The sequence below is a fragment of the Sinohyriopsis cumingii genome, chromosome 19 (assembly GCF_028554795.1).
Source record: "Sinohyriopsis cumingii isolate HCF-2022 chromosome 19, ASM2855479v2, whole genome shotgun sequence".
Classification (NCBI taxonomy): Eukaryota; Metazoa; Mollusca; class Bivalvia; order Unionida; family Unionidae; genus Sinohyriopsis; species Sinohyriopsis cumingii.
In genome coordinates, this window is record NC_142979.1 from 20,894,531 (window position 1) to 20,918,392 (window position 23,862).

General features: G+C 35.1%; 1 protein-coding gene across 1 annotated transcript; it reads right to left on the reverse strand.

Annotated features, from left to right (window-relative positions):
* Window positions 1-13,528: 13,528 nt before the first annotated feature.
* On the reverse strand, window positions 13,529-23,603 carry LOC149775251 (uncharacterized). The gene is made up of 3 exons (XM_089943276.1): window positions 23,528-23,603; window positions 18,488-18,963; window positions 13,529-14,114 (listed from the first exon to the last, which is right to left on the reverse strand). The coding sequence occupies exons 2-3, from the start codon at window positions 18,921-18,923 to the stop codon at window positions 13,657-13,659; spliced, it is 894 nt and encodes a 297-aa protein (XP_089799402.1). The 5' UTR covers window positions 18,924-18,963; window positions 23,528-23,603; the 3' UTR covers window positions 13,529-13,656.
* Window positions 23,604-23,862: the final 259 nt, after the last annotated feature.

Consider the following 23,862-nt stretch of genomic DNA (forward strand, 5'->3'; position numbering starts at 1 on the left):
CTGCTCAATACAGTGGTCCACAATTGTTTGTCTCCTTGTTGCAAACTCAAATTGGCGATGGCTGCCCCGATGACACAATACACCACGAAGATTTGGCAGAAAAAGACGATTTGCGTTTTAGGCACACGTTCTCTATACCTCACCCACAAGGGTTGTTTTTGTAAATCTTGCAGAGAAGAATTGGGTGAAGGAGTGATCGCAGTAGCTGAATCTGTGTGAAAGGGAATGATGGTCACTTCTTTTTATAGTCGATGACGTGCGAAGCGTCGATCCAAGAATGATAACTGGTCGGATATCCGTTCCAACGTACTTTGACTTCTTTGACGTCGTTTGCCCACTTTACGGTTTCTGCCAGTTAGCACTCCACCCACCTCGAGAACACAAATAACATCTAGTCAACAGCCGACTATACCTAACAAATAACCCGTCCCGGAAAGAGTGGTGGCAAAACAAAGGTCCAATTATGTTAGACAAACGGTATGGCAAACTCAAATGTAATTATCGGAGGCACTACGTTCTTTTCTCACTCCGATACTACAGGCAATCTCAGCTGAAATAACAACCACAACAACAATAACAGCGACAGACACCATAGCGGCGGATTTGAAACTATCTACCTCAACTGAAGAATTAGTATCAGAACCAGAAAAAGAAATTCAGGCGGTTGAGGAGGAGGAGGGGGACGCTGACCCTCGTTGAAAAGTACACCGAAATGGGGCTAGATCAAGCATTGTATGACGTCAACATAGCAGGGCAGTTTATTAGAGCCATACAATACGTTGCCTACAGATCTCTAGACACCTTTAAACCAAGACCTTCTCAATGGGGATTAGGGGTCAGAGTTCTTCCCCAATTCTACAGACATACCTACATTGGATACCCCCTCAGTCAACTGGTAGAAGCCGCTGCTTACATTACCGCCCATCATGGCTACGCATTTCCTGATATCAAGAATCATGAGACTAGAAGTGCGGGAAAGAACGTGAAAGCAAAAGAGAGACGTGTTACCTTCTAACAGAAAAACAGACTTTTTTAGGGCTCCAAAAGATTGCTTTTTATTAAATAGGGAACCATATTTGGCTTGGTATCCCTCCTTGACTAAACTATTCTCGAAACAAACTTGACCCATTGGAACACTGCAACAAACTTAACTTTTTAAATCTAACAGTGACCAAACTGGTATATGTCGCTTAGACATAATAATTTAAATAAGATCAGTATGGCTATTTTTATGTACACTAAGTACTAATATTAGACAGATATGTTAGGAAATTTAACAGACTCGTTAGATTTGAACTAATTGCACAGGTGGTTAACACATTATTGGTACTTATTATTGTCGATTAGCAAAAAACGGGACTTGATTTGAAATAAGTACGGGCTAGCGTTTTGGTGAGTACTTAACATCCATGGCTGTCTTGCTGAGCACCTTTTTTCCTCCTTTACCACGCTCGGACAGAAAAAATGAGTGCGTGGTGAGCCAATTCCCACTCATGTGTAAAGCCTTTCAGTCAGGTTGTTAAGGACTAGTTAGTCCTACACCTGAGTGGCTAAATTTAAAAATAGTCTGTGAGTACATAAAAGCCTGGGGGATGAGGCTCTCTTTCCTTCCCCAGGAGTAATTAAAAATCACGCGGTGCGTTATTAAACCAGTGATACATGCTCCATTAGAGCGAAAATCACTTTAATTCAAGTAAGCAAGCAAGCAAGTTTGGGTACCGTCTCTAGCACTCTTGATGACACCAACTGTCTGGGTTATTTTCTTTCTTGCAAGCCCCTATGTTCCACTTCTGTTTGTGATAATAACTTGTGATACTTCACATTTCCTAAAGTGGAAATCTTTACAAGCCGTACAAAATACAAAACTTATATGACTTTGGCTTTTGACACTTGCACAGACTCTTCACTTTATAAGTGTCACGAGAAAATTGTATATCCAAGTTTTACCATTTTCAAAAACACGCACACACTTGCAGCTTGACCAGAAATATGTACATCTTGTTTTGTGGATAAGTCACAGACAAGTCCAAGCATATATAGGTGGTTATGAACGTCAGGAATATCCCCTCATTTTTTCAGAAACATCAAAGCTTGTATGTGCATTTTCCCTTTTCCACTCTATATTAGTGCTTAGATTTGTTCCAAAAAAAAAGAAAAAAAGAAACGAAATAATTTTGAAGAAAAAAAACCAACTGAATTTTGAATTCAGGTTTCTCTCTGTTTATAATTTTTTTCAAGTTGATGGTGCATGGCAGAGTACATTCGCCTACCTTTCCAAAGTGAGAGGCATTTCTTCACATGTCATTGCCTTTGTTAAATTCGGTTTCATTGGTTAGTTATCGTTAATCTTTAATTTTTTTCATGCATTTCTTTTTGATAGAAGATTTAAGGCTTTCTATTGTTGTAACGGTATTTATGTTGTTTAGTCTGTTGATGAAATTATCTATAGCAAAGTGCTTAAGATTTTTCAGCTTTTTTTATTATTTCAAGCCCTACAAAAGGAGACCAAGTTTGTCTTCAAAGACGATTGAAACTCTAAATTACACGGGCGTGAAGGAAAAAAACATCGTTGTGTTTAATCTAATCATGCTTGCCGTATCTCTTTGTGTTTTAGAGGTCATATTTCTTCTTAAGTAAATACACGCATCAATAGAGAGACAGATTGGGTCATCATCCTTGAGTTTCACTGTACTTTCGGTTCTTTACTTCATACAAACCCCAAATTTATTACTTTGAAAAAAAAAGATAACATGCCCCTCAATACTGTAATACGTCTGTTCTGACTCTACCGATGTGAGAGTGTTTATGTCGAAATGTTTAAGTGAAATATAAAAAAAATGGTCAGCTTGAAAACGCGAACCAATACTGTGACGCTCAGTATTTTGATGTGGTAAGAGGAAATGGTACAACACACACACACACAAAGAGGGCTTGTAAGTTCACATTTCAGTGTCTGCACTGTAATGGTAACAACGCAAGAACATAGGGATTATTATGCCACACAGTCCTAGAACAAAACAATGCATCACCCGTTGTAAGCCATTTCATTGGCTATACTTATTTTCTTACCGCGTTCGCTTCGAATTGACTTGAGTAGCTATTCAGACAGTGACGAGAATGGTCACGCTTTACTGGGTCTATCCTATAGGCGATTTATATAAAAAAATATTTTTAAAAATTAAACTAATGCACGAACAATCGTACCATGGGCGATCCCATGGAAATTGTGTCCGTCTTATTGCAAAATACATCAACATTTAATTTAACCGTGCAGATCGTTAGAACAAACCTCTGATAATACACATTTTGAAAAGTGTTGTGTGACACGGATCGCCATTGTCGTTTGGTGTCTGCTTTCTTCTTCGAAAAGAGATCGTTTCGTCTTGACTATAAAAATTTAATTTGACTAAGTTTTACGCACTACTTGAACTCATACATTTACGTTGTAGGTGTAAGCCGTCGTTCTCAATTTTCTGGAAGTTCGTTTTTGCGTTTCTCAGATGCAATACTATTTTTTATGGACCGAACGAAATTTCTTTTGTCGTGAATCAGGACTCGTGGTTTTGTGGCAGAAATGGAGAGCATTGATTAAAGCCCAGTTATGTCGTCTTCGAAATCGCTGACACGGATTTGAACTAACACTTCAGGTTTTGTGTGAGGCGATACGGTACATCATTGCCTTTTACTTCCTCAATGAAATCGTTTCATCTTATTACAAAATTACATTTGACTAGGTTACATAGGCGGCAGGTCTCTGTATATAAGGAGAGTGTCTTAGCGTCAGAGTATTCATTCCGCTCTCAAACGATCAAGAAGATGGAAGAGTCAGCACAGATCGACCTGCTGGTCAAATATTTGCTAAAAGTCATACGAAAGCATAATTCACATGCGAAAGTGGCAACAAAACTTACTCTTTTGGTCGTTGATTTGATGAGAGTCAAACGAAAGTGTGTAAGTGCTAATGAAGTTTGCTATATCTGCAAAGGTAAATGGGTATTTGTCTCCAGAATACCTGCTTCGTCTAAGAAAGAGAGACAAAAGTCAAGATACCTAATATCGTTGTCAGGAGAAAGGACACTGGAATTCAGAGTGCCCTACGAGAAAAGAGAAGAAACAAAAACAAGACGAAACAGAGAAGAGGGATTCAGAAGAAGAAGAAATTGAAGATGATGAAGAACTTGTGCCAGTAAAGACATGGAAATGGAAAAATTGACGATGTGAGCCGATGCGTTGGCCCTGATGTGAAATTTCATACTACCTTCTAAAAGAGAATAGACCAGAAAGAAAACGTAAGTGTCTCTTGGTCTTGACATTGTATAATAAGGATGGCGTGTTTTGGTTTTTACTCACACTTTATGAAATTGTGCTCTTTCACCTCTCTCTATCCCTCTGGATCATGTTTTAGTTAGAATTGAAATGGAAGGATGTTTTCCTTCACGCACGCTCTTTAGGCATGCAAGTCGGTAAACAATAGTCAGTCTATTCATCCATCATTTTGTGTCTTGATGTTTCCTAAATCACACACTGATGCCATAAAATAACGGGTTAAATGGGTTTTGTAGTGTTGGGAGTGGGGGGTGGGGAGGGGTGGGGTGTAGGTGTTTGGCAGAGTTGGTCATTGCAGGTGAGGGCTTAGGTGCTTTCAAAAAACTTTTTCTTCTTCACTCTGTGTTGATAGTATATTTGGGTTTGTATGCGTTCGCGTACGTTTGTCTGGATAGTTTATTTGGGGTTTACATTATCTCCCTTCTGTGTTGATAGTATATTTGGGGTTTGTTTTTCTTCTCTTCCCTCTGTGTGTGTGTGTGTGTGTGTGTGTGTGAGTGTGTCTGCGCGCGTATGTTGTGTGTGTGTGTGTGTGTATTGGTCTCTGTTTGTCCCTATAAAACTCACTTTATCCCTATCAGATACACTCTACCTACCTACCTACAGTAGCGCGTATTCAGGTCAGCCACTTGCAACACTGTTGCCGTTTATCCCCTAGTGTTCAGTACAGTGACGTCACTGACGCTGGAAATTTTGAGACTATAAATATCGACTTGGGGATTTCCACATTTTGTAGCTATACATATATACTAGAATTGATAAACAGGAACGTCACTCAAGCTGAGGCTATGAAAAGATAGTGGGATTTTCCAAAGGAAAAACCCACAAGTTGGAGCTATAAATAGATAGTGGGATTTCATAGGAATTTCAGCTGATTATAGATACATAGGTATTTATCCACGATCGTCACAGAAGTTGATATTGTAAGTAGTTACTAATTTTATCCATTTTATAGTGTGTGTGTGTGTGTGTGTGTGTGTGTTCGCGTACGTTGTGTAGATCGTATATTTGGTTGTTTTTTTTTTCCTCCCGAGTGTGGATAGTATATTTGGGGTTTGTTTTTTCCTCTTCCCTCTGTGTGTGTGTGTGTGTGTGTGTGTGTGTGTGTGTGTCTGCGCGCGTATGTTGTGGGTGTGTGTGTATTGGTCTCTGTTTGTCCCTATAAAACTCACTTTATCCCTATCAGATACACTCTACCTACCTACCTACAGTAGCGCGTATTCAGGTCAGCCACTTGCAACACTGTTGCCCTTTATCCCCTAGTGTTCAGGTCAGTGACGTCACTGACGCTGGAAATTTTGAGACTATAAATATCGACTTGGGGATTTCCACATTTTGTAGCTATACATATATACTAGAATTGATAAACAGGAACGTCAGTCAAGCTGAGGCTATAAAAAGATAGTGGGATTTTCCAAAGGAAAAACCCACAAGTTGGCGCTATAAATAGATAGTGGGATTTCATAGGAATTTCAGCTGATTATAGATACATAGGTATTTATCCAAGATCGTCACAGAAGTTGATATTGTAAGTAGTTACTAATTTTATCCATTTTATAGTGTGTGTGTGTGTGTGTGTGTGTGTGTGTGTGTGTTCGCGTACGTTGTGTAGATCGTATATTTGGTTGTTTTTTTTTTCCTCCCGAGTGTGGATAGTATATTTGGGGTTTGTTTTTTCCTCTTCCCTCTGTGTGTGTGTGTGTGTGTGTGTGTGTGTGTGAATGTGTCTGCGCGCGTATGTTGTGTGTGTGTGTGTGTGTATTGGTCTCTGTTTGTCCCTATAAAACTCACTTTATCCCTATCAGATACACTCTACCTACCTACCTACAGTAGCGCGTATTCAGGTCAGCCACTTGCAACACTGTTGCCATTTATCCCCTAGTGTTCAGTACAGTGACGTCACTGACGCTGGAAATTTTGAGACTATAAATATCGACTTGGGGATTTCCACATTTTGTAGCTATACATATATACTAGAATTGATAAACAGGAACGTCACTCAAACTGAGGCTATAAAAAGATAGTGGGATTTTCCAAAGGAAAAACCCACAAGTTGGAGCTATAAATAGATAGTGGGATTTCATAGGAATTTCAGCTGATTATAGATACATAGGTATTTATCCAAGATCGTCACAGAAGTTGATATTGTAAGTAGTTACTAATTTTATCCATTTTAGTCTAAACCGCTGTAACTTAATTTTCGGGGATATGTTTATTTTCCTTTAAATTCTGGGACAATTTCGCCATTTTAGCGTTACTTTTAGTCACATCCATTTTGTCGTTGAGCATTTCCTTGATTATAGCTATTTATAGCATCATTACAATTATGCAAATTTTCGAACACCCCAGCAAGATTTCAGGTCTTGGTAATGCTTTATATATAAATCTCACGCTTGTACTAGTTTATGTATGTTTCTGTCTCTGTTGTGTTTGACCCTCTACCATCATTGTCCCTAGACAATCCCACCATGTTCAATTCCCCTTGACGCTATACAGACCCACCATGTTCAATTTCCATATGTTAAATTCCCCTAGTCCCTAGACAGACCCAAACTCTATTCCCCATGTTAAATTCCCCTTGTCCGTAAAGTGGCCCACGATTTATTCCCATGTTAATTCCCCTTGTCCGTAGATTTGCCCACGATTTTTCTCCATGTTAAATTTCCATTGTCCGTAGATTTGCCCAAGGGGGTCTGTAATGCTAATTCCCATTGTCCGTAGGGTGCCCCCCTTCACTACTTACTTTGATATCTAAGGAAGGTACTTTGACATCCAAGTAAGTTACTTTGATATCCAAGGAAAGTACTTTGATATCTAAGGAAGGTACTTTGATATCATTGGAAGGTATTTTCATATCTAAGGAAGGTACTGTGATATCCAAGGAAGGTACTTTGATATCCAAAGAAGATACTTTGATATATAACGAAGGTATTTTGATATCTAAGGAAAGTACTTTGATATCCAAGTAAGTTACTTTGATATCCAAGGAAGGTACTGTGATATCCAAGGAAGGTACTTTGATATCTAAAGAAGGTACTTTGATATCTACGGAAGGTACTTTGATATCAATGGAAGGTACTTTGATATCTACGGAAGGTACTTTGATATCAATGGAAGGTACTTTGATATCTAAGGAAGGTACTTGATATCCAAGGAAGGTACTTGGATATCTAAGGAGGTACTTTGATATCCAAGTAAGGTACATTGATATCGAAGGAAGGTACTTTGATATCAAAGGAAGATATTTTTATATCTAAGGTACTTTTATATCTAAGATACTTTGATATCAAAGGAAGGTACTTTGATATCTAAGGAAGGTACTTTGATATTCAAGGAAGGTACTTTGATGTCTAGGGAAGGTACTTTGATATCTGAGGAAGGTACTTTGATATCCAAGGAAGGTAATTTGATATCTAAGGAAGGTACTTTGATATCCAAGGAATGTACTTTGATGTCCAGGGATGGTACTTTGATATCTGAGGAAGGTACTTTGATATCCAAGGAAGGTACTTTGATATCTACGTAAGCTACTTTGATATCTAAGGAATGTACTTTGCAGAGAATAAAGACAAAGGGATCTTGAAAAAAAATCACGTAGAGAGTAGTATACAGATGTCAAATCGTCATTCTTAGATCACTGCTACAATCTGAATAAGTACATAACATATATGATAAATAAAGATCGGAATGGTTTCAGCTGTAAGATTAGATTCAATTAGGAAGTACATTATCTGACTAGAGAACTAGATATAACTTGATCAAGGAAGACCTGAAACGGTCATTGAAAGGAGTAAAGAAGAAATTTCAATAAAAGAATCGTTTCAGAAATTGAACTGAACAATGAAAAAGTAAACCAGCTGAGTTGATAATTATTTGAAGACAAATTGCAAAAGACAAGATGAGGAAACAAATGGAAATGCTGGCAAATCAAAACAAGGAAATCTCGAAGAAGATACAAGAACAACAAGCAAACAACCAAACGCGGATATTAAAAAAGAAACATTGTAAGAGGTCGAGCAATATTCAATCACTCAAACTGTTTTGATATGCGGAGTTAACGATATTGAAAATTAGGCTTTGAAGGAAAGAAAAGAAATGGCCATAAACGTGTTGAAGAGGAAAGTACGAGTGACAGTGAGTAATGGGGATATAGACGTTGCCCATGGAACATGGCCATGAAAAGAAATTTCTTACATGGCGACAATCATTCTATTTGCACGGAAATTGTTGAAAACTAATTTCCTAGAAAATAAAGCAAAGCTGAATGTCTCTTCTACACAGTTTGGGAAAACATCAAGCAGAGAACTACATCGTCAGTTGGTCCACGAACCGTTTGGAGTATAACTGTTGATTTTTGTGCGCAATGTGATTGAAAATTCAGATATAAAGCAAATCAGCAACAAAAACAACAACCCAAAACAATAAAAATACATCTGATTCGATTAGTATAGGGTTTTTAGTAAAATAAATTATAAACTGTTTGACACCAAAGAACAATTCCCCCCACCAAGATATCCCTTTGGATGTAGGAAAAAAACGACAGGAAAATCTCATTAAATCAAAATATGTTTGCAAAATGAAATCTTCGCAAATATACTGAAATCAGTAAGCTAGTGACTTAAAATCTTTCTCTTGCGGTTTATTCATAATATATTCAGTCATAATCTATTAATAAAGACTTGTTGTTGTTGTTGTTGTTGTTGTTGTTGTTGCGAAAACCAGCTTATTGAACATACAATTCACATTAGATTCGCTAAGGTTTTGAGCCTTATGCAATTTTTTTTTTATGTACCATACATTGTAATATAGAGAACCCTTGAGATTATTATTATATATTATAAGAGGTTACTTTAGATTATTATTAGAGATTATTAGAGATTACTTTAGAATAGTATCATTGCAATTTGCATCCATCGTTTTGCACATTGATGTATTAATATTACAGAATACATTTTAAGGGAGGTAATTCAATTAGGCATCGAATGCGGTTTCCCTAATCATTACTAGTTATATTTTGCGGTCGATTGTTTACCGTAACTGTACATACCTTGACTGTATATTTGCCAACTTGCAGTATCCGGATTACAATATTTAGCATAGTTTCGTTGGAACAGGGAAATATTTTTTTATTTGAACTTTAATGTAGACATTTTTGTATCTGCATTAAGTGTCACTTCTCATCGAAGTATTGATGATAAACAAAGCTGACTGAAAGTGACAGAATTAATGGTACATATATAATGGACCGACTATTTCAATTTCGATTGAAGTGGTGTCTAAAAATATTTTGAAGAAAGCAAATTTCTCTCTCTCTCTCTCTCTCTCTCTCTCTCTCACACACACACACACACACACACACACACACAACCACAACCAATACAAAATTAAATGTCCCGTCTCAAGTTATAGGTCATGGACAGTTAACAATAAATGATTTATAGTTGAAAAATAACATTTTATCACTTGATACTTTGATATATATCTTGTGGTGCTTTGGTAGATTTCTAACATGTGAAACGTGATGAGGTAAACTATATCGAGGTGGGAGAGCGAGTAGAGGTTATTTTCAACAGGAATACGATTTTATGATTATGATTGTTTCATGCCACAGAAAGTCACAAAATGTATATTCATAATATGTCAAAGAAGCCTACTGCCTTGAATATTGTGAGACCTTTCACCTCTTCGTACAAGAGGTAAACTGTTGTCCTGTCGTTGTAAGCATCCACGCAGATAGAAGCATATACATATGTACACCCGTAATGAATGTCAAATATTCTTTATAAGTCATAGGAATCAGTTCTGAGTGGGATTCGTACCATGTTGTTATACCATGAACATCGAAGTGGGCTTCACAGTATGCTGTTATACTATGAACGACTAAACATAGCGAAGGCATGTATCTTGATGCATCATGAAACGAAACCTTCGTCATAAATTAGTCGCCGTGACCCATATTTCACGCTCCATTCTCTTTGATTGAATCTATTGCCATGTTTATGCAAGAATGATCAAATTTGACGATTGTATGGAGTTCTCTTTGTACCACCTTATAAATCAAAATAAGGTCATTTAAGATACAACTCAATGAATAATGAATAATTGTAAATTATTAAATTTAGTTCATGACCACATTGGCTTTTATATATATATCGTTCATTATAACACGCTTTAACCAGCAATCATGAAACTGCAAGAGGATGCATCGGGGTGTTGCTACAAATTCATCTTACAAATATGTTTTTGTGACCCATCTTTCACCTTTCACCGACTTTCTTTGAAGTTTATGTTTTAGCTATGCATGCTTAAATCCTTAGACCAGATGAGTGTATATATATATATATATATATATATATATATATATATATATATATATATATATATATATATATATATATATATATATCTTATTGCTATACCCATACCGCTCATACAACAATGGTAACTGTGACCTATAATCACATTTAAAGTTGTTGCATTTAGTTCATGACTACATAACTTTGTATCATGCTATGAAAGTGATATCCGATCTCAAATCCTGACAATTGCTGATTTTGCTTCAAAAAACATATTCTCGCATTTCAGTAGTAGGTCGATATGATCATATTTTACGATTCCCTGACATGAAATAAATATTTTGTTTATGTTTCATTTTTCCTGCGCTGTTGCTATAATTGTGTAACAGTAGTTTTATAAGGGTATATGGAAATTAACGAAATTGGCTAACATGAGAAAGGCACTTTGGAGTTATGCGGGGAATCTTTTGATGAAATTGTCCATATATTGAACATATTGATTGTATTATGTAGTCTAAAATTTTCATAAGGTTAAACCTGTTTATAGGGTTGAAAATGGTAATGAGGTCAAACTAGAATGATAATGTTAAATTTTGCATCTACAATCCAACGCACACACACACACACACGCGCGCAATAAAATACACACATCAATGCATTAGATTCCCCCCCCCCCCTTCATCCTGCACTCATGTTTTCTTTACTGTTCAAAGATAGGCCTTCATATCCAGCACCCACTTTATGATTGATATCCAAACTCACATCCTAGGATCTGATTCCTTAGCATTACATTTACGTTATCCAATAAAATACGTTTCACAAAGTACGAAATAAGTATTACATTATTAATTCTGATGTTAAAAATATTGTGATCGTATGAACTAAAAAAGTAGATCCATTTCCTTGTAAGGTTTTTATCCTCAAAAACATAATTTCCGAACAACTCAGATTGTACATTCCTTCGATAACGCATTTCTATATTTCATTATCAAAGTTCGTTACGTCATTTTATGTCTTAAATTGAAAGAGTTTGGCCAGCCCATGTTTGTTACGTCAAGGAAAGTTCTTATTCATCTGCGATAAATCATGCACGTCTTTCATGAGACTGCCACTAGTTTCATGCAACGTTACGTCATCCTTCGTATCACCTTGGCAGTTTTGTGTTTATAATCAGATGCACACTACACCTGTCCCCGTCATGAATTTGTTTATTGTAGTGAAATCATACATAAAAAAGCCATTTTCATCGCTCTAACATAATAAAAGCAATAATCATCGATTTTGGATATGAAGAATTTTCTTTTATCCTTGCTTACTAAATGTTTTTGACATATGTATATCAATATTGTATATCTACGCTTAATGCATGACTTTATATTGCATACGAGTTATAATACATGTTTACTAGGTTTAAAGGTAACGGTAATGCTGAAACTGTGTAACGTTTGGGGTGATTTCCCATTAGATAATTCAGTCAGGTGGGTTCTGTTGCGACATGAATTACCATGACACCAGTCATGCATGAAGTATTGCGACATAGATTGAGTAAAATAATATTGCGATGTATAGAGCTATAGCATATAAATGGACGACGACGTGGACATTTGCCTCATTCTTATGTACTATGATCTTGTTTTAGTATCTGTCACCATATGTGTTTAATGTTGTGCTTCGATACACTTTGAGAGGAAACATTGGTCTGGATTATTTATTGGAATTTCAAAGTGATCATTGATTCTGGACTAAACTGTTATTCTGGGATTACTGTGAATGTATTCAAAGGAGTTATTGACAATGCAGTTGTGATACATCAAGACTATTGATGCATTAGCACATTCTAAACTAGTGGCACATCAACACATTCTAGACCGAGAATTCATTCAGAACACACTAATTTTTGGAATTATTATATAACGTTTACGATTATTTTCTGTCTTGATGATCTGCAAATATTTGGTTCCGATGAGTATATAAAAATTGATTTCAAATTACATCCAAGTTTTATGAAAATAATATAATTTGCTTCCATGACACTGACTCTCAACTATCGTTTAATACTTGTCAAAAGATTTGCACACATTAGTAAATGACGGGGACAAATTTCATTTATCAGTCGAAAGTGAACTTTAGGTGAAGCTTGTTCTGCATAAACTATTCATAACAAAATAATAACACCTACGAACGTCCCACTATATGACAAAGCTCATACTGTTGTCATAACTAAACATCAAAAGTTTCAAATTCAGACTAGATACCCAAAGAGACGTTTAGCACCACATATATGAGAAACTCGGGTCCGTTACTGAAGTACATTTTGCATGCTTTGTGACCACTCTTTTTATCATTCATTGCATATCGCCTTGACAAGATGCTTTATTCAGCTTTTATTTAATTACATCATCATAAAGAGCAGCGGATCTCAATATTACTTTTGTTTCTGAAGTATTGGTATAGGTAGAAACAAGCACAATTATTGTTAACTATGTGGAATATATTTCCTCAGTAAAAAATAATTGTGACTCTCATGCACTCTTGTTATGTTATCATGCCCGGATTAGATCATCGTATCTACAAAAGCTTCGTTGATACACTTAGTTTTATATCCACGATGATCGAAGTGGATCGATAGGGCACGATATATTAACGACAAGTGGAGAGGATGATGAAAGAAATCTGTTTTCTGCGTAAATTAAGTTAATTATCGAAATCGTTGACTTGAAGACAGAAGATTGCAAAATAGGAATTATAAAGATTAAATAATCATGTTTGATATATATCGAAGTGCAAATCAAGTACTGAATTTTTAATATATACTATAACTTGTTATATAAGTTATAAAGTTTCAAAGTAATGTTCTGTATTTCAGTTATGATTTTAAGTATATATATATATATATATATATATATATATATATATATACAATCAAAATTATAAGCATTGAATATGCAACCATATATTTAGTACAGTTAAGCTGATTACATTCTGACAGCTCGTGAAAAACGAAACCTAACAAATTCAAAAGAAAATGCACTTATCAACACTTTTTCTCTACTTTCCTCATTCTTTCCTCGAGCCTTTGTGCTCTGTTAGGTACTTGTTTGTACCATTTACTGTCTACCATTTCATCCGCAGCTTTATCCCAGTCTCGATTATTAACAGCCTCTCGAAACTTCCTGAATTTCTCCAATCCCTCGTGACCTAGATTGAACCTCATGTTCAAGATGATCAGCTGGACTTCTTTGGGTAGATTCTGGAAATCCTTGAAAAGTTGATAGCAACTCTCTATAGCCGCCTTCACGTCGGCTTTGAACGCTTTCTCGATCCTCTCCTTGGAGATCTTTGTTCCCAACGGCTTACCGTATTCTGGGTCATCTGGCGTGATTTTGTGGCCAATTCCAAACGTAGGGTTTCCTTCGGAGTCTTTATAAATTTTCGTTTTGTATCCTTCATCATTTATAAGTTCCTTTCGAAGTTGATTCAAAAAATTAGCATCTGTAATACAAAGGACACAAAAAGATATTGATCACATCATCACAGTTTAATATTTATACATAATTTAGACACGGTCATTGAAAGTTTTGTTCCGTTTAATATTGACTAATAGGTTTGTGTTCCAATCGCATTGGGTTGGATATTGTTTAAAACGATATATAATCTTTAACGAGTTCCTCTTTTAAAATGAAATTTATGATACTCGTGGAATACATTCTATCTTTGGCTAGCCTTGGTGTCCTTGGCGAGGAAAAAACTAAAACCGTTCGACGAATTTAATCGAGAACTACTGAAGAAGAAAAATATGACAAACGCACGGGAAGACTCATTTAATAGCTGAATAAAGGAAACATACACCAGATATACACAAACAAGGGATATGATTGATTGCAGTATGTGTGCGCAGAAAAGCTGTAATAATAAGTAAATGACGCAAACGGCAACAACAGTCAGTTTATGTGTGTATCTTTAATTAATAATTTGTGTTGTACGGAATATATATATATATATATATATATATATATATATATATATATATATATATATATATATATATATATATATATATATGTGTGTGTATATATATATATATATATATATATATATATATATATATATATATATATATATATATATTCATTCCTCTTGTAAGTGTGTGCGCACAAGCTGGGAAACTTGGGTAGTCTATTCAACATTAGGTATTCTTTTTGCTGCGCTTAAATCAAAACTACGTAGCTAGTGATGATTCCGTTCAAGCATTGAGGGTTGATGAATTTTGGTGTCGCAGTAAAATCATGTTATAATCTCTAGCTTAATAAGATTTCAGAGAGCGCGATAGTAGAGCTGCACTAATGAATATCAATTTCTATGAAATAATGTTTACTGGTATGGTAGACCTTGGTACAAATCTTGATGTCAAATTATACCTTCGAGTGTTAGCTCCAGAGAAAACAGACTTTGTTTTAAGTGTTGAACTATCCTGGACACGGGTAGCTTAATAATTCTGTGAGCGTGCTAGAAATATTAGGTTCTTGTATGATTTCAGTGTTATCGATTCTATATAGGAATGAGTAGGTGTAAAACTGTAAAATATTATACGCTCAGTTGTTTCGTGGACTGCTACATACGAGCTGTTTTGCCATATTCCGCGTTAACTTGTTTGATACAATGTTTTGCATTTAGGCTAGCTATGGACGCCAAAGAGGGGGCTTAAAAAAAACATAAAAAACAACATGTAAGTCACAAGGCATGAACTGTCTTCTTTAGCTGGTAATAAGAATAAAAAAATTTGCTTACAATTTACAGTCTTAATTTCCTAAAAATGTACTTTCTTAGTTCTGCAAGTCCGCATTACATGAGCTATGTCATTGGTTTTCAAGCTTGATTACATATTTCGAAATTGTACCGTAATATCGACTATATTCGAAGTGAAATTACATCCTACTTACTGCACTCAAAATGAAATAAACATGATATTCCATAGCGTCCTTTTGATACTTGCAATTGAAAGACTTCATATTTTCCCCACAGTATGATTTCAAACATTCAATGACAAAACAGAAACACACCTGCAGATGTCAACACGCTGTTGAAATCAAATGTACTTCATGTAGAATTGGCACAGATACATCCAGTTCATAATCAGTAGAATCAACAAAAATACCAAAATCTGATCATTCCAGATCAAATGGAAAAGCTGTTGCAAAAAAAACCCTCATTAATTCACAATATGACTCCAAAGTGCGATTTTAAGTAGACAGAAACGGCATTTTCATTCGAAAGTTATGGCTAGAGTGCGACTAAGTTCAAATTTATCTAGGCGGAGTTATATGCGTAATGAATAATGTTCATGTGTATTGAAGAATCTGCGTTTGTATATTTAGTTTGGAATACAGAATACATTTAGTTACTTCGTTTCTTGTAGTGTATTTTTGAAAATATAATTAAGCCTTGGGTTGAATAAGAAAATGAGCATATAATTAAAAGGTAACTGCATTTGTATGGGGAAATATGAACTCGTTTTTGTCGGATGGATATACTGTACTCCCAACGTCGTGCATTATTTCCATCCGAAAAACACGTTCATATTTTCCCATACAAATGCAGTAACCTGTAAATACTTTCTAATCATGTCTTATGATATATTTCACCGTCTTCGGAAGTCGCCCCCTATCTGTACCGCACCAGTGGCCTAGTGGTTAGAGCATCAACATCGGATGCGGTAGGTCGTGGAATCGATCCCCGGCCGAGTCATGCCAGAGACTATTTTTAAAAATGGTACTAACACCTGCCTCGTTTGGCGCTCAGCATTACGAGGTTAGTGTTAGGACTTGTTGGCCTGGTGTCAGGATAATGTGACTGGGTGGGACATCATGCAACATGTCTGCGGCACGATGCCGTAATGCTAGACATTTCTATAAACTGTCACACTGAAGACATCGTAGCGATATGACTGATCTCATATGTGCAACAGCGTTCTAGCATCGCATTCGATATGTCACAAAATACAGCTATATAACACGTGTTTCGCGGAATATAATTCAAACAGTGTTTTAAAATGTTGGAGTCTATTTCGCTGACTATGGCACAACATAAATAAAGCGATAGGAAACGCTTCCTTTAAGAACGTTTTTTATTTTATATATTTAATATGATAAGTATTTTATACTATTGTTGTATATAATGTTTTATGTTTTTGTAAGCTTACTCCATTTGCTCTCTGAACGAACTGCTTTGTGAATTTACGCCTGAAAAGTTGACTTACTTTGCAAGTAAATATCTAAAAACGGGTATTCCTTTAAGCTGAAATGTTACAAAATTCGTCTTCCAAATATAGGAAAAAATAGGCACCTGAATTGTTATGACAGCGTTCTTTTGCATACCAGGGCCCAGCAACGTGGAATGAATTGCCCACTGAACTTAGACCTAATAATGTTTCCAACCTGAAATATTCTCAGCGTGCTTTTTATTTTTTTAAATGTTTTTCTAATTTCATGTTGTTTGTTTTTGTAATAAAATTATTATGTTTCTTATCTTATAGGTGTTGTCTAAAGTTGTAAAGCGCTTAGAGCTTCTAAAGATTAGGCGCTATACAAAGTCCTTATTATTATTATTATTATTATGAACTTACATATATAAAAATGAAGAAACTGATGTTACTGATATACATACATATACATATATATATATATATATATATATATATATATATATATATATATATATATATATATATATATATATATTTTGTATTTGAGTCATTTGTGTTAATTACACTATTCTTATGATTTGCATTCTAACAGTGTAGAATCCACTTCATATGTGAGGTCACGTAACGTGTGTAGGGAGCATGTACAATACGTTGAATTATTCCCTTCATAAATCAGGTCGACCTGCCAAGTTCACGTCAACGTTATATTTCGGTCTAAATAGCCCATAAATGTTGAATAGAAGTCAGAAAAACATCACATGAGTTAGGGTATGCATTGGTACTGTAGAGTTGTCATGACTGACTTAGCTGGTGATTGGTTAAAGTATTTTAAAAAAACCAAAATGGCTCACCGCAATATATAATAATTAAAAAATATCCCTGGAATCAAATTCGATTGATTTCGAGTTGTTTATCTGCTTTGCATGTAGTGTTTATATAAATGAATTAGATTCGCAGCGTTCTTATTCAATGTTGTACCAGCCTTAAGAGGGCTAAGAGAGGAAACTAGATTTATTTATAATTTTATCTTTTAAAATGCATAGCCGAACTCTTTATTCTAAACATACAGGACCGTACTGGGTTACCGGGAAATCACTTAATGACTTTGATATTTATTAATTTCATTACATTACCCTGAAACGTTCAAGTAAATTCTTGACGTTTTCTTTCATTGGATTTACCTTAAAACCATTTGGATATTAGAACAGTGATATTCTAATGAAGTGCTTTCATATAAGCACATTAGAACTTTCGTTCAGAAAGCGTTTGGTGAGTTTCCATAGTACATTTAGGAAATGTTAGGAGTTCATACCATACTGTAAGGTATTTTAATTGTTTAACTACGTTTGACTTTGTATCTTAGGGAAATACATTTATAAACTAGATTATAGAAGGCTTGTTGGGTTTATTGAATTTTTTGTTACTTTGTTTAATCGCCTTGGACGTGATACTACGTAAATTTAAATGGAACAAGCAAACTCCAATATAAACAAAAAGAAAACAATGAAATAAAGAACGAACCAATTAAAGATTTTGCTCAAAATTGTCTAATCTTTTAACCTCTAGCTGAAAAGGGATACAAGTTAAACCTCACAGCTGCAGAGCAATGCAAAATACAGAAACTAATCATATACGTTATTTAGAGGATACGTAACTTTCTTACCGTCTATCACGCAGTCTTTCTTAAGCTTTTTGGTCATTGTTGTGGTGCACTGTGTGGATGTAGCTGTCCCTATAGTTGAAGTTGTCCCTGTAGTTGAAGTTGTCCCTGTACTGGATGATGTTTCCAGGGTTGTCGTTGTCTCCGAAGTAGATTCATTTATCGACATCGATGTGGTAGATGGTGCTTCGCTAACGGATGATGTCGTTTGTGCATAAAAGCTTGTAGCCGTTTGGTTTGCTTTAGTTGTGATATGTTCAATGTTTGCTGCAGAAAAACTTGTCATTGTTGACGAAGGATACACCGTCTCGTTACCAGGTGTAGTCCTAGGATCTATTGTGGAGACTTCCACAGCCGGTGCACTCACTATTTGCAGGTACAATAAACATATGCAAAAGACTAGTAGCCAAAGACTACGTGAGCTGTTCTTTTGATACATTGTAGATGTGATGGATCCAGAGGGCGCAGCTTTGGGAATTCTGTACACGAAATAGAAAGCTATACATTATTATTGTTCCATTGTTTGGAATACTAGTATTCATTAAGCTTAAACAAATATATTTCTTTGAAAGAAAATGACCATGGCGTCATATACACGAAAATAATTATCTCAAAGTAAAATAACACAGAAACAGGTATTATACCCGCTTAAAAACAATATTTACATGCGTGTCCTAATTTATCAGCTTTGATCATGTCTCGAGTTCATTATGTGACTGAAATCCCACCCGTTTATAAATTTGCATGATGAGTAAATCTGCACCATATATGAAGCTAGTTCAAAAGCAGATTAGCACTCTTGTAAATTGTTCACGTTCTGCTAATTGGGACATGTGAACCCAATGTAAAATATGCACACGTGGGTAATTTTAATTATTTATTAAAAACTTACTCCTACTGTATATATAATATTTTATCCCATTCGATAATTCATGCTATGTAAGGCATGTTATGGTTTTGCACGGTATCGTACAGATAAATGAGTGGGATGGCATGTATATAAATATTTATTTACGTATGTATGTATGTATGTAAGTACGCACGCACGCACGCATGCACGTACGTGTGCGTGTCTATCTGTATATATGTCTGTATGCATATATGTCTGTCTGTCTGCATGCATGCATGCATGCTTGCATGTCTGTCTGTCTGTCTGTATATATGTATGTTTGCATGTATGTATTTATGTATGTATGTCAATGTATGTATGTATGTGTGTATGTATGTATGTATGTATGTGTGTACGTACGTACGTACGTATGTATGTATGTATGTATGTATGTATGTATGTTCCCATTAGTAGTATTCATCTTAGTCATTGGCTGCTAACTTTATTAGGTGGCTGCCAAATGATATTAAAGAATATATTTGCGTTTCTGAATTTTCCTTTTTGTCCAGTGTTAAAGAATGTGAGAGGTGCTATGATTACCATGTTGATGATTGAATTGACTACTATGGGAGTGGTGGAACGGGAATGTTTTCCAAGGGAATCAGAGTCCTAAATACGCTAGAAGGTAGCCTAGAGACAGAACTTTGCACATAAAAAGTGATAGAACATAGTCATAAATTAATGTTTAAATGAAGGTTATGGTATTGTTTTTAAATATTTGTATAGATAATAAAAGTTATGCTTTATGTTACGCAAGATTGCAAGTACTGTGCTTCTGCCTGCCTCATCAGCAACTAGGGAAACTTCAGTGTTAACAATATAGAGGAATCGAATAATTTATACCTCGGTTTGGTGTTTTTGCAATGTAACAATATCTTGAAATCTCATCAAAGGCCTATACCTGCAATAGAATGGGTTTTAAAGAAATTCGGGGTTTTTTAACGATAAAAAGCCCATAACGTCAATAAACGCGTTTCATAAATTCAATAATTAATCGTTATATTCGTACAAATGCACACACACACACACACACACACACACACATATATATATATATATATATATATATATATATATATATATATATAGAGAGAGAGAGAGAGAGAGAGAGAGAGAGAGAGAGTTACAAATATACACCAGTGCTATCCCTGGATTCTACAGAGGAATGCTTTGTATTACTAGTAAGAATTAATATTTAATACAAATAATAATATTATGCAGGTTACAAAATTTCGAATTTGTACTCTAAGCAAATTCGATCCTAGGACCGCAGGTAAACGGCACCCATCGCGTTGCATGTATTCACCAGTTTATATTCCATCACGACTAACCATCTTCAATAAATGATGTCACGAATTCGTTAGGATATGCACTCGTGCGTAGCAGACACGCTCGTATGGCGACCTAATTAATTCTTATTTACGAGTAAAGTCATTCCTGATTCTCACGAGAGAAATTAAGGTGCACAGGATAAGTTATCGAGAATTACAAATATACACCGAACAGAACGGAAAGTGCTATCCCTGGTTTGTACAGTAGAATGCTTGATACTACTAGGCAGAATTAATATTAAATAGAAATAATGCGATCATACATATTAGATAATTTTTATGTGTAAAGTACACCCACCCATCGCGTTTTGTGCAATACACCAGTTCATATTCCGTCACCACTAAGCACACGACAGCAAAAAGGATACCACATAGTCGCTGGGATATGCACTCGTGCCTAGCAGACACGCTCTATTGGCGACCTAGTAATTAATTCTCATCTATCTACACAGTCATTCGTTGTGTAGATATCAAAATAGTAACAAATGATAAAATTAAATAAACATAACACGGCGTTGTAGTAAAACGGAGTATCATTACAGACGACTAAACGCTTAGGTGGAAATCCTCACGTATGTCGTTGGATCAAACGCCGTCGAATAGCTGTGTATCTACGACCCCATATACGACTTAACAGTACGTGTTTATTTGTTGAAATTCAATGCTTTGATCGTTTCGTTTAGGAACGACAATACACTCCTACATCCATTGTGTTGTTGAACTTTTTGCGCATCAATTTGTTATATCCGCTTTGGGACGTGATGAGCAATGAGTACGGTTTTCATTACTCATATGCTATATAAATAAACACCGTACAGACGTTATCGTATTTAATATTTTAGCTAGATAAATTCCCAGTATGCTTCAGTTTTATTAAAGTGTAAAAGAGAACAATATGTGTTTTAAACTATGCTATCATTTAAGAATTCCGTGTTCTTCAATGTATACATACGGAAACCATGTTCTGCCACCATGTTGTAAAAGGTAACACTTAATAATTGACACGGGTTGAAGTATTTGTCCCGAATGAAGAAACAGTCTTATATATATATATATATATATATATATATATATATATATATATATATATATATAAGTGTGTGTGTGTGTATGTGTAAGAGTCCGAACCGTTCTTAACACTGTCTAAGATTGTCTTGATGTCATTGTGAAGGATAACGTAATTCCATATTGAAGGAAATATCCCACTGTCTACAGTTTTCATGTTTCAGTCAGTTTTTATCAGGTCCTTAGTTTCAATTATTAGTTCAAAATATTTGTGTAAAATGTGGCTTCTCGAATGCATTGCGACATTTCTTCTTTTTTTATTTTATAAATAAGTATACATTACAACCCTGCATTTGTTACCTTTTGCTATGAATGTTGGGCTTCAATATATATATATATATATATATATATATATATATATATATATATATATATATATATGTGTGTGTGTGTGTGTGTGTGTGTGTGTGTGTGTGTGTGTGTATTCAGGATAGCTAAATTAAACGTACTCTATACGTAATGCTATACCAGGGTCTCTAAGAGCCATCACACACAACAATCAGTATATGTATGTTAATGTATGTGTGTCAATTACAAGTCTTCATCCAAAAAATTCTCATATGTCTATCGCTTTATGCGACCATTTCAGGATTATATCTCAGCAAGGATTTCATGAGATAAAAGTGAGATTTTGTTTTCCGTAATGTTGGGAAAAGTTATGCATCAGAGATTATTCACTTTTCTGAGATTGGCATTCTGTGTATAAAAACAGTGATAATTGGCTGTATTGGAATGTGACAATCAACAACTAGAAAAACAACAGCAACAACAACAACAAAAACAGCGATGATCGTGGTGCTTTCACAAACATATTCTGCTTAATTTAAAGTTACTGAAAGATTTATATAGGAGCTAATTAATCGTCAATATATTCGTTTTAAATTCAGCACTATTGAAGTAGCATATTGCTTCAATAAATATATTTCCTTTTGTACAATTTGATACCTTCCCAGAGAGGGTAACCGTGTCTGTGTGTATATGTAAGTGAGAGTGTAGGAATTCTGTTGAATCTCATTTAAATTAGAGTCATTTCGTGCATCAATATTGCAATTTAAAACTTGTACATATTTCATAAATAGAAGATGTTTTCAGATATCTCCATCACTGACTTAAAATAACTTAATAAATAGAAATATCATACCGACGTCGAGGTAATGATCATTAGTAATGTTGTTATTGTTGTTGTTAATGTTGTTTTCTGCATCACAAGTTTGAAGTTGTTGCAAAACAATCAGAGATACTAGATTACACAAGAGGTTGCACAATAGAAACCATTTCTGACTGTCAGAAAATGATTTACCTAAAGGACCACATTGCCAGATTCCACTAAGAAATTTGAACACGACATTGTGTTAGTACGTGCATGATTTGATTTCCACATTTACAATACTGAATGTGTGCAAGTGTCTACACTAGAAACAGAGTCACGATAAAATTTGCAAAGTATTATTTCGTGGTAACATTATGGTGGCGCTTTTTGGCTTATCTTGGTTGTTTCTGTTAATAGCATCTTACATATGCTATTTATACAACATATATTTGCGATAGTTTTTTAAATTAAAATAAGAAAACTAGGATCTAATACGTAGATAAGAAATTGCAAATAATCATAAGATGGGATTTCCTATCGTCTTTATGTCTGTCATCAATTCTCTATCAATAATTTTCTTTATTGCAGACTTTGTCTAAAAAATCTTAATTTCATAATCCTTTTTGTATTTTATCTATATAATTAAAACTGAAGATGTAATGAAATACCTTAGCAGAATCCGAAGTCTTCTTTCTTCCTAAGCTCTGTCTTTACAAAGTACAGCCTATCTGGTGTTAATAAAGTTCACAAATGGTTAAGATCTTTTGACAGATTAAGCTTTAAAGTCAGTCAACCGTGTAATATGCGTCTTAAATAAACTTTGAAACTGCGCCTCAGGATTTATCAAGATCGTCTCAACAAGCATCATAATATTTTATTAATCTCCATAAATAACTAAGAACGTAATTTAAATAAACCGCATCACTGGATAATACGACGTTTAAAAAAGTCGCAATATGTATTTTGTTTAGTTTAGTAGCCGCCATATCCCACCCACGCACGG

Excerpts from the sequence above, each read along its gene's own strand:
- LOC149775251 (XM_089943276.1), bottom strand. The coding sequence starts at position 18,923 with ATGTATCAAAAGAACAGCTCACGTAGTCTTTGGCTACTAGTCTTTTGC. Across the intron at positions 14,115-18,487 it reads GAAAGACTGCGTGATAGACG|ATGCTAATTTTTTGAATCAA; the intron begins GTAAGAAAGTTA and ends TTTGTATTACAG.